We start from the raw sequence: 11,359 nt of genomic DNA, 5'->3' as shown, positions 1-11,359 counted from the left end.
TATCCTACGTGATCTACACTTCACAAACAACAATGCACCCCGCACTCGAGACAAACTGTGGAAACTGCGTCCGGTCGTCGATATCCTGCAGCAGCGCTTCCAATCTGGCTGGACATTGCCGGCAGTGTTTTCCTTCGATGAAGGTGTGTTACCAGCAACGTCTCGGCGGAACACTACGCGGATGTTTATGTCAGATAAACCTCATCGGTACGGTACCAAACTTTTTATGGTTTGCGACTCAAAGATAGCTTACTGCCACAGGTGCGTTAGTATCCTTTTTTCAAAGTCGTAACTTCTGACATCTCTAGCAATTCTGAAAAGCTAACGTCGTAACTTACTGGTTTAGGTTTGAGGTCTATGTTGGAGCCCGTGAATCAACAGACGGAGAATACACCACTATCGACAACAAGACGGGTGCGGCTGCCGTCATTCGCAACATGAAAATTTTACTTGGCGACTGCTCTAGTGGATTTCGAATGGTCGTTGTCGATCGGTATTATTCGTCCGTAGCGCTGGCTTTACAGCTCCTCGGTATGTCTATCTACGTCGTCGGAACTATCATGACGAACCGCATTGGATTTGACCGTCAAGTCGTTGAAGGCCGTCGGACGCGGCCTCGTGGGGTTGAGAGAGGAACCTTTACGTTCTCGCGCTGCGAGGCAGCACCTACAATGGTTGCGTGCCGCTGGTGGGATAGAAAGCCAGTCCATTATTTGGCCACGGGTGCATCGATGGAGGAGGATACGATTCAGCGCAATGTGAAACAGATTGGGACGATTACTGTGAAGTGTCCCAAGCTAGTGACCGATTATCAGCGGTGGATGGGCGGAGTTGATATTCATGATCAACTCCGCCTGCAGTCGTTCTCAATTCAAATGGCTTATCGGTTTCGAAAGTACTACAAGTCCTTATTTTTAGGCTTCCTAGATCTGGCGATCGTGAATGCTTTTATCACACACAAGGAGGTATGCCGGGCCGCGAGAATTGCGCCAAGTACGATGACTGGGTCATTGTGTCCGGCGCTCAAAAGCGTAGACAGCGTGCGTGTAAGGTATGCGCACTTCTTCGCGGTGAAAGAAAAAAATCTTTCCAGACGACATTCTACTGCGAAGACTGCTCCAGCGGCGAGGCCAAATTTTTCCTCTGCCCGAAAGCTCGGCGTGAGTACAATGGAATCGCGAAAACATGCTTCCAGATTTGGCATGAAGATTTTAAGTGTGGAAAATCAATTCCTGAGTCACTTGGGAAACGAGTTGTGTTTCGACGTCCGGCCAAGTTTGGAGCGCGCAAGAAAACACGCCGTGAGTTGTTGCGGGAAGAGGAGGACGATGCTGATGACGAGGGCGAAACTGCGTATGTAGCTAACGTTTAAAACGCCATAAAACGGGGGTTTGATTGTAGTATCTCGAGTGTCGTTGTTTTATGTAATTGATTTTGTACGTGGTTAGTACATTTCTTGAATCAGGCTTTAGTAGAAGTCGTAAGTTGAGACTTCTCTATGCGTTGGCGTTTAGAAGAGGTCGTAAGTATACGACATGTGAAGACCAAACACTTCAAAACTTTATTCACCATCGCCGATGTATCCTACGGCAAAAGGGGCGCCCCTATACAATAATGCTGTTATTAGGACGTCGTAAGTTACGACGTAATGTTTGCACGTTCAGAGACTCCATTTGCGGTATCAGAGGGGTTAATAAAAAGCTTTTCCTGAAATGTCTTGCAGACTAAGATAGCAAGAAGAAAGTAATTTTTCATCCATGTACTGAAGGTCCTAGCTGTAGATCCGTCGTCTGTCATGCCGTGATGTCCCTCTCGTCGGCAAAGTAAATCCGGAAAAACACATAAAACCCGGAGAGCGCGAGAATGTAAGCTCCCATGAGGAAGACGGCAGCTTTCGACATGGGCGATTCCTCTGAATCGTGGTGAACTCCAGCCTGCACTTGCAGAATCCCACTGGCATTCATCGTGAAAGTGACGGGATGAGCGAACTCGCCCGCCTTGCCGACCTTGTCTCGTGGTAGCGCGAAGTTAAAGTAGCAGATGTGGTCGTTCTCCTTAGCGACCTCCTTCTCGCCTTCATAAACCTCGACAGTCAGCCCACGCTGCTCATCTTCGTACGTTTGGAAATACTTCGTCACTGTCGTCGGGATGCGTGCATTTCTAAGGAGAATCACTTCCATGGAGCCATCCGCAGTCTCCAGTCCAATTGGCAACGGAAGGACGTCCATCATGAGAACATCACGGAACACACGCTGGTCCATTCCACTCAAGATCGCAGCCTGGATAGCAGCTCCCTCACACACCACTTCGTCAGCGTTCACAGACATGCAGAGTTCCTAAAGACACAAGTAATACAGCAGTATGAGGTCGCACCGATGGCATCCAACGCGACTTTAAACTGCACCATACTTTGCCGTTGAAAGCCTCTGAGATCTTGGTCCGTAGAACCGGGATGCGGGTGGATCCCCCCACTAGAATTACTTCGTCAATGTCCGAAGGTTCCACTTCTGCGTCCCTCAGCACACTCGACACAATACGAAGACATCTGCAACATTTTTCCACAAAAAATTGTAAGCCTTTCTGAGTAAAAACCACCGTAAATATCATACTGGACCACTGACTTTTTCCAGATAGCGTCACATAGTTGCTCGAACTTGCGTCGTGTCAACGTATACGTGAACGTCGACACGTCAGCAATATCATGCACGGATATCTCCGCGTCTTCTTGCTCCGACAGCTCGATCTTCGCCTTCTCGACTTCTCGTTTCAGTCTCACCATATCTGCTTGACCCACTTGGGCACGTGTCACGTTATGACGTCTATACAGCACGTCTAGCACATGATCCAGTAGAGTATTATTGATATCTTCCCCGCCTAAGTTCGTGTCGCCTCCAATGCCCAGAACTTCAAACTTGCCGTCTTCAATACTCAGCAGCGACACATCCAGTGTCCCTCCGCCGAAATCAAACACCGTTACTAGCTTTGTGCCGGACAGGAACAATCCGTACGCCATAGCGGCCGCTGTGGGCTCGTTTAGCAGTCTCACAGCTTTAAATCCCGCCATTGAGGCACTTGCAATAGTCGCTTTCCTCTGCGTATCGCTAAAGTATGCTGGTACCGTGATAACCACATTGTCCAGCTTAGTATGGCCGTCGAAATAGGCATCAGCGGAGGCTTTAAGCTCTCTTAATACACAGGCAGAGACCTCTTCGGGCTGCACTTGCACCTTTTTCTGGCCTCGGACTACTTGGACTGCAACGTTTCCTTGTGCGGTGGGTGCCACCTCATAGGAGGCGTAGATCCTGGCGACGTCTACAGCTTTGCTGTCGAATTTCTGCCCCATGAGCCTTTTGACCGAGCGGATGGTGTTCTCCACAGGCTCCGAAGTCTCCAGACCGACAGCTACATTGCCCACAGCTACGCTCTGACTCTTAGGGTCAAAGCGCACCACAGAGGGCGTCGTGCGACCGCGATCCAGATGATTTTTAAAGATTTTCACGTGGTTTCGATCCACGTACCACATCCCCACGCCTATTGAGCAGGTTTATTTGGGTTAAATAAGGGATTATAGGAAGCGTAGAGAGGTATAGAGCAAAGTACATGAGTTGGTGGTGCCTAGGTCGATGCCGAGGCAGATAGAGCCGTCCGCGAAGTGCTCGGCGGCGCTGCCCCAACTATCGTACGTGTTGGTTGTCATGCGAGTTTGTTATTGATAATGATTGGGTGAAAAAACAATATTGACTTTCTGCTATTGCTTGAAGAAAATTTCTTCAAAGCGGTTCTTTTACATGCTCCGATAAGCTTCACTTTAACAAATATCTAATAAATATTTAATATTTTTTAGAGTGAAGCTTATCGGAGGATATACAGCCAATCATGTGAAAGAACCGCTTTTGGCCCAACGCTGTGTTTTAGCCAATACACGCAGTGTAAGTTATTGCGGAAAGCATGAAAGCAATAATGGCGCGCAGGAAGAAGGGGCCAGCCTTTGTGCCGATTGACGCACACTTCCAGCGAGCTTCGACGCTACCTCGCTCTCAAGCTCAAGAAGAAGGGAAACCGCCCGCTGATGCCATCGACTTGACGCTGGACGACGCGCCACTAAGTCGACAGAAGCGTCAACGTTCATTCTACGAGGAATCAGATGACGAACCAGAGAACAGAGAGCCCAATACAGCACTAGACTTAATCCGACAGAGTAGAAGCCGCTCAGCAGCATCGAGTGAGCCTCCACAAACAAAGAAACGAGCAGTACAAACATCTAAAAGTCCCAACGATAGCCTCGCCCGAGCCAATCGAAAAGTCTTCGGTAACGACGGCTTCCGGAAGAACCAGCGAGAGGTCATAGAAGCTACAATGCGTGGAGAAGACTGCTTTGTCCTGATGCCTACAGGAGGCGGCAAGAGTCTGTGCTACCAGCTTCCTGCTGTGCTGAGCAAAGGCGTGACCATTGTAGTCTCGCCGCTCCTATCGCTTATTCAAGACCAAGTGACGGCGCTGATTCAGAATCCTGGATGTGGCATTCCAGCCGCATTTCTAACGAGCCAAACGTCATTAACACTCAAGAGATCCATCACAGCTGAGCTGAAACGCTCTGCGCCCAGTGTCAAGCTGCTGTACTTGACACCCGAGAAGATCATCAAGTCTCCAGAGATGATGGACTTGTTAAAAGACTTGCATCGTAACAAGATGCTGGCTCGGTTCGTGATCGATGAAGCTCATTGTGTTAGCCAATGGGGACACGACTTCCGACCCGAGTATAACCAGCTTGGGCTACTCAAGAAAACCTTCCCTACCGTGCCTCTGATGGCATTAACAGCGACAGCGCCACCCAAGGTCATCGACCACGTCAAGAAGTCGCTGTTGATATCAAACGGACACGTGTTTTCCATGAGTTTTAACCGACAGAACCTTACTTTCGAGGTGCGCGATAAGCCTCGCGGAGGCGATAAGAAGGCCCTGGACGCGCTGTATCAACTCATATCGAAGACGTATCCGCCCGACGCAGTGGGTATCGTGTACTGTATGACGAAACAAGACTGTGAAAATGTAGCCAACTACCTCTTTGACCACGGATTAAGCGCTGATTTCTACCATGCTGGACAGTCCGCCACTGACCGACACATGGTACAAGAGGCTTGGCAGAACGGTCAGCTTAGTATCGTGTGTGCTACGATCGCTTATGGGATGGGTATAAACAAACCCGACGTGCGCTATGTGATCCACTTCTCGGTAGCCAAGTCCATTGAAGGCTACTACCAAGAAGCTGGGCGAGCCGGGCGAGACGGGAAGCCGTCGCAATGTATCTTGTTCTACAGTCCACGTGACGTGTCCAAGATGCGCAACATCTTGTCGATGCCACAGAAAGGAATGACGAAGAAGACACGCGCCGTTCACATAGAGAAGCTCAGGTCAATGGCGGAATACTGCGAGGATGACACGACGTGTCGTCGACAACTGCTTATATCGTACTTTGGCCAGCAATTCCAGCGCTCAGACTGCAACCAGACGTGCGACAACTGCCGACGTACGCAACGTGCAGCGCGCATGAATCGTTAATGACGCCGTAATATATACGTCCGTAGGTTAATTGTGAAGGCAAAGGAGATACATGTATCTATGATGTGATTGGAAGTTAATCGTTCCACTGCTTCTTGCACTGCACACACTTGTAGAAGGTCGTGGACGGCTCGTCGGCTGATCGGATCTGGATCTGCATGAAGTAGGCCTTGTTGTACTCGCAATGAGGGCAGCGAGCTGATGAGAGAGGTGGTAAGTCATTTATTCAGTAATGTTTCATTGAATAGCGACGTACTTTCGGTCTGGTCGACGTTCTCCCAGGCTTCGTCGCCGCCCAGCACGTCGTCCACCTGTTTGCGCTGTAGCGGCACCTTCTTCTCCACTTTGTCATTAATCTGGAACAGGTAAGGACACGTCTGGCAGAAGAAACGCATGCCATCGGACTGTATACATACGAAGAGAGCACAGTTAGCTACGGGACATTGCACTAAAGCAGCGTATACACGTACGTCGGGCTCCACAAGCAGGATGTTGCCGCATGACGGACAGAAGTGCATGGTTGAATGGTGAAAAGTGGATGGTAGCAAAATGGCTACATTCTAAGTAGCCAATCAGAATACATTGTTCGGGTTTTATCCAATCGGACGCTAGTTTCCTCTTGCCTTAAGTGATGGAGGCAATTGAGGCAGCATGGGCGCGTTGGCAGCGTTTCCACGGACGGTATCGCGGTCCTGTGGAGCTGGACGCGGCGGAGATGGAAGCGCAGCTTGAACTGGTAGCTACCGGTCTATCACTGAGCGAGAATCAGGTTCAGGAGCTCTTCAGAGAAGATGCAAAGGGGATTGTAGCACTGTTAACTCCCTTCCCCACTGGTAATGACGACATTAGACGATTCCACTTCATTCTAGTGGCCTCTTCGGTGCTGCTGGAAGAATATTTGCAGCTAATTGAGTCGTCGAAAGAGCGATCGACGCTGCTATTGTCCGGAAAGCTGACAACAGACGTGCTGCTGCCTATACTGAAGCTTAAAAGCTACGTTGCACTACATCATGCTTCGCTGGGGATGCTTCATAGGCTTTTAGATACGCAGAGAGATCAAGTTGCTGCTAAGGACCTTTCAATTCGAGTGCAAGAGCTTGTACAGGAGCCTGGAGACGAAGAAGTGAGCTACGACTCGCTGTGCAGGTTGCTGGAGCTTCTGCTGCGGCAGACGGATGGGCTGGAAGACGCAATGCAGGTCTGTAAACTAGCTACAGACACCTGGAGACAGCGTCCAGAGTTCCTGAGAGCCGTGACACTGCATATTGTACCAAAACAGCTAGAAAACGGCGATGGAGCTCTTTACAAGAGACTATTGACGATGGTGCTGGATACGTGGGACCCACTACAGACGACATTCCCTCAAGAACTTCTCTATATAGTCTGTGTCATGATACCCACGGCCCCACTCGAAACTATTGCAGACGTCAAGCTGCAAAAACTACTCTGTTTTGCCCTTCGCCACAACGACCCACTGCTGCGCAAGCAGGGGCTTCACATTCTCAAGATCGCCTTCTCTCACTGTGCTATGGCGTCAAAGGAAGACAACCAACCATGGATAAACACGTGGCAGAGCTTTCTCACGGCTTCAGAAGTCATTCAGATGCATCACGAACAGCATCTGATTGAGCAGGTTTGGCCGCAAGTATCAGGTCTATTAAAGAGCTACTTGATCGTTGATTCAGCCAACCAACAGAGGAGTGAGCAGTGGCCTGTACAGCTGACGTTCGACTGGATGCAGAGTCTCTTGGTGCGTTTATTCGCCCATGACAACCCCGTCGTCAAGCGGTTATTTATCTCGAAGTTTATGGAAACATGTGTGGAGAATTGGAGATTGTGGGACCAAAACAGTACTCCCAACGACGTGGATCATCAAGCTTCTTTCTCCTGCGCGCCTGCTTTCCAGCAATTCGTACTTAATAACGTGTTACGTGCGTGCAACAACCCCATGCTGTACAAGCAAGCACATCGTGCCCGTTTCCAGGCGTTGGTTGCTGACTTCTTGGCATCTTTTCTCGCTTCTCAAAGCCGGAATGAACGTGTATTGGATGTTTTTGTTGCTGCTATTGAAGAAGCGATTTTTGGACAAGACGCAGACAGCCACTCGCCCGAAGCGCTGTTGAGTATGCTGCAAGTATTCCAGTCTCCTCATTTAAAACGTACAGTCTTGTCGACGTCGAAAATGACTCTAAGCGATGCAGCAGTTGAGCGCCTTCGGTTCTTGCTGGACGTGCATGCCATGCAGTCGTTCTCACAAGCGATGCGGACGAAAATGCTTCGTGCGTTGTGCCACGCGCTCACTGGAGGCTTCGTGAGTGTCTCGTCACTGTCGCTGCTGACATTAGCTCGTGTTCTTTGCGTCTTCCCCACGAGTACCTTAGTGGCAGATGATGGTGAGGCGCTAGTGCGTTTTCTAGCGTGGATGAATGTTTCCTCTGGTGAGAGCAAACACGCTCTGGCAACTGCACTCGGAACATACTTGAAGCCACGAGTGGAAGGCAGATTTGAGGATTCTCTGAGCTCGACTCAACTGGCGAGATTGCTGCTTTTAACAGCAGAAAACAGAAGTGCACCAGAAACTTACTATCAAGAAGCGTCATACCATATTTCGAAGACGCACATTGTGTTGCGTGCTCCAATCAGTAAGTTGCTGTGCGAGACTTCGACAGAAGAGTTGGATATCGCGCGGCTTGTGCTTTTGGTTGCCAAGTTAGAAGAGCAAGTTCAGGATCTCGTGGATTGTCCGTCACAAGGTCTTACGTTCTTGTTCGAACGCGAGTCTTTTTATGACGGACAAGTCAACTGTTTGTATCTGTTTAAATCTGCTATGACAGTCGTCCGGAGCTGGCTGGAAAAGCAGTCAGGGGATGACGAAATGGGAGATATCATGGAGCTCGTTGCATCTGATGTCTATGTGGCTACACAAATGAGTACAAACACGATGGTTTCGGCTGGAAAGATGGACGAGATGAACGCCCTGGATGCTCTTTGTGAAGAGCTTAAGATCGTCATGGCTTCCGCTGATCGAAATGTGTTCGACTTGGCTTTAGCGGCGAAGTCTTTGTCCATTATTGCCACCAACGCTGCCGCTATCGACTCTCTACGTGCGTTTGAAAGTGAGCGTATTCTCCCGCTGCTCTTAGCGCTGGACACAAGTCGACGTTACAGTGGGAAGCTCGACGCGCGTTGTGCTGTCAGTTTGGCTGCCAGCAAGTGGATTCTATTGCATCGCGTCGTGAAATCCTCGTCTTTCATCGACACGAAACTACTTCGAGCGACCTATGACGCGTGTGTCGAGGCGTTGCCCACTGCCGGCATGGACCCTTCGGCGTTGATTCAGATGGTCAACGTGCTGTCTCTCACGCTGGCACAACTGGCTGGGTCACTGGTCCAGGCCTCGAAGGATATTGATAGTTTGTTAGAGGAAATCTGGACGGCGTACAACGACAGCAAGGCCAAGCCTGACACCCTCACTCGAGCTGTCGTGACGTGTATGTTCCAGCCAGTATTCCTGCTGCGAGCTGAGCTGACTTCGACGATGAAGCTCTGGCTGGCAGGGTTTATCCGCTTTGGCTCGAGACACAGACCCAATGTGGTCTTCCACTTGGCGTGTCGCTTATGTCAAACGTGGCGTGCACACCCAGTGTCGGCTCTGTCCTTTGTAGACGAGCTGGTGGAGCTGCTGCTGTATAAGGAACCTTTGATCGACGAGAAGGAGCAGCTGGCAACGGATGCGGGTGCTCCATTCCAAGGATTCCAAGGCTATTCTCCTCTCGATGGCAACCAGACAGCAGCGGTCACGACCCACGCCAAGGACAGATTTGTGCGGCTTGTCATGTTGAGCTTCGTGGACGACGTCGCTGTCGACAAGAGCTCGTCCAGTAACGATACGCAGCAGCTCTTTGATGCTCTGACAGCTCGACTTCTGAAGCTCAATGTGACGCCTGAGTGGCAGAAGCAACACATGCTCAACAGCGATGGGTTCGGCAAGAAACTGCGCTCCTGGCAGGCTCTCTGCATCGTCAGTGCACACGTGACCAAGTCGCAGCTGACAGAGTTGCTTCCTACTCTAGCTACTGCATTTGCTGTGCCTCAACTGCCCAGTGTTCGCTACTACATGGAGCTGTTCGGTATGCGGATGGCTGCCAAGTTCCCAACGGAGATTTGCTCTGGCGTGTTGCTGCCCATGCTTGGCGATGCGAATCTGATGCCACAAGTGGGCGCTTCACTGTTACTTGTGTCGGCGTATTTGGTGGACACCAAGCTGGACGACAACAGTCTTGACGTCGACTGTGGAGAACTGCTGGAGATCATGTTGCCGTGGTTGAATACGTCTCATGGCTACACTCGCGTACTGGCTCAGTATCTTCTGGCCAAGGTGCTTCCTCGCCACATCCACTACTTGAAACAAAGCTCTAAAGACACTCCAGGTCTCCGCTTTCTGGAGGGCACGGCGCGTTATCTGAGCAACAACAAGGAGTGCAAGCGAATGCTACGACGTCAAGCTCGACAACTGGACGAGTTCCACCCGGACTACGAGAGTTCGTTGCTGGGGATGCTCTCTTCTGGCTTCATTAGCGAGTTCGGAGAGCTCTTACCTCGTGACGACGCTCTGCGCTTCAGTGAACAGCTCAAGACTGCCATGAACGAGCTCTACGCGCAGTACCAGCTCGAGAACTTTCCTCCAACTCCTTCAGAGCAGAAGAGCAGCATGGAGACGGATAGCGTAAGTGGAATCCTCACTGTGCAGCGTAAAATTGACACGACGGCGCTGCTGCTGGTGGACAGTGCGCTCCCTGCAGCGATGCGTGCCGACTTTGACGCAGCACGACGTGGAGCGACGCTGAACGCCCGTCAACGACCTCGACAGCCTCTTATCATGTGTGCAAGCTTGGTGGACAAGGTCCCGAATCTGGCTGGACTGGCACGGACTTGCGAGATCTTCAACGCTCAGAAACTGGTCGTGCCGAACCTGCGGATGACGCAGCAGGACGTCACGTTCGTGAATGTCAGCGCCACGGCTCACAAGTGGATGCCACTGGAAGAAGTGCGACCTCAAGGTGACGATTTACGACGAGCACTTGTGCGATGGAAGCGCGAGGGCTACACGATTGTGGCAGTGGAGCAAACGGCGTCCAGTGTGAGTCTCGCGAGCTACACGCTGCCCCGTAAGATGGTGCTGGTGTTGGGGCGAGAGAAGGAAGGGATCCCGGTCGAAGTGCTGCAGCTTGTCGACGTGTGTGTGGAAATCCCCCAGTTTGGACTGGTACGCTCACTGAATGTGCACGTGAGCGGGGCTCTGGTGCTGTGGGAGTACACGCAGCAGCAATTAATGTCTGGAGCGCTCGAGTCGACTCTCTAGATACAGGTCGATGCTTCTCTTTAGACGGAGACGCATGGTACTATCAAGGACTAGTACGCTGTGCTCCGTGTCGTCCTCGCTTCGTTCTCTGGAGTGCTTGATGCTGTCGAAGCCGGCTGGATTCCTTCTTCTTGGCGATGTCCGAGTGCACTACGTGAGATCTAGGCTACGTTGTTCATCTTCTGGCCCAAGTCGACGAGCTGACCCAAGTGGACTCTGCAGAGTGAGGTCGCGGTGGAGGAAATGGGTGCATGTCTCGTGGCGTGCAAGATGGACGTTCCGGCTCGAGACTTCCTGTGGTGCTTGGTAGTTAGTCGTCTTGGCGCATGGAGTGGGACAGTTTTGGTTACTTGTAAAGCGAAGTTCATCTTGGCGAAGAAGACTTTGGCGAAGAAGACTTGAAGGTCGAAGAGGGCTTGAGAGGGTTGCTGCAAATTG

At 51.0% G+C, this 11,359-nt stretch overlaps 4 protein-coding genes across 4 annotated transcripts; 2 read left to right on the top strand and 2 right to left on the bottom strand.

The window, feature by feature from the left end:
• Nucleotides 1–1,793: 1,793 nt before the first annotated feature.
• PITG_16528 (hsp70-like protein) lies at nt 1,794–3,697 on the bottom strand (the record flags this gene model as incomplete). Its single annotated transcript, XM_002897507.1, has 4 exons — nt 1,794–2,336; nt 2,410–2,545; nt 2,622–3,531; nt 3,601–3,697. 4 exons carry the CDS (start codon nt 3,695–3,697, stop codon nt 1,794–1,796), a joined length of 1,686 nt encoding a protein of 561 aa, XP_002897553.1.
• Nucleotides 3,698–3,940: 243 nt separating this feature from the next.
• PITG_16527 (bloom syndrome protein, DEAD/DEAH box helicase) lies at nt 3,941–5,590 on the top strand (the record flags this gene model as incomplete). Its single annotated transcript, XM_002897506.1, has 1 exon — nt 3,941–5,590. The coding sequence occupies one exon, from the start codon at nt 4,357–4,359 to the stop codon at nt 5,557–5,559; it is 1,203 nt and encodes a 400-aa protein (XP_002897552.1).
• A 45-nt stretch (nt 5,591–5,635) lies between these two features.
• On the bottom strand, nt 5,636–6,077 carry PITG_16526 (DNA-directed RNA polymerases III 12.5 kDa polypeptide; the record flags this gene model as incomplete). The annotated part of the gene is made up of 3 exons (XM_002897505.1): nt 5,636–5,757; nt 5,816–5,963; nt 6,030–6,077. 3 exons carry the CDS (start codon nt 6,075–6,077, stop codon nt 5,636–5,638), a joined length of 318 nt encoding a protein of 105 aa, XP_002897551.1.
• Nucleotides 6,078–6,880: 803 nt separating this feature from the next.
• PITG_16525 (SpoU rRNA Methylase family) lies at nt 6,881–10,921 on the top strand (the record flags this gene model as incomplete). The annotated part of the gene is made up of 1 exon (XM_002897504.1): nt 6,881–10,921. One exon carries the CDS (start codon nt 6,881–6,883, stop codon nt 10,919–10,921), a length of 4,041 nt encoding a protein of 1,346 aa, XP_002897550.1.
• Nucleotides 10,922–11,359: the final 438 nt, after the last annotated feature.

This window comes from Phytophthora infestans, genomic scaffold (assembly GCF_000142945.1).
Source record: "Phytophthora infestans T30-4 supercont1.44 genomic scaffold, whole genome shotgun sequence".
NCBI lineage: Eukaryota > Oomycota > Peronosporomycetes > Peronosporales > Peronosporaceae > Phytophthora > Phytophthora infestans.
This window is presented reverse-complemented; position numbering and strand designations above follow the sequence as displayed.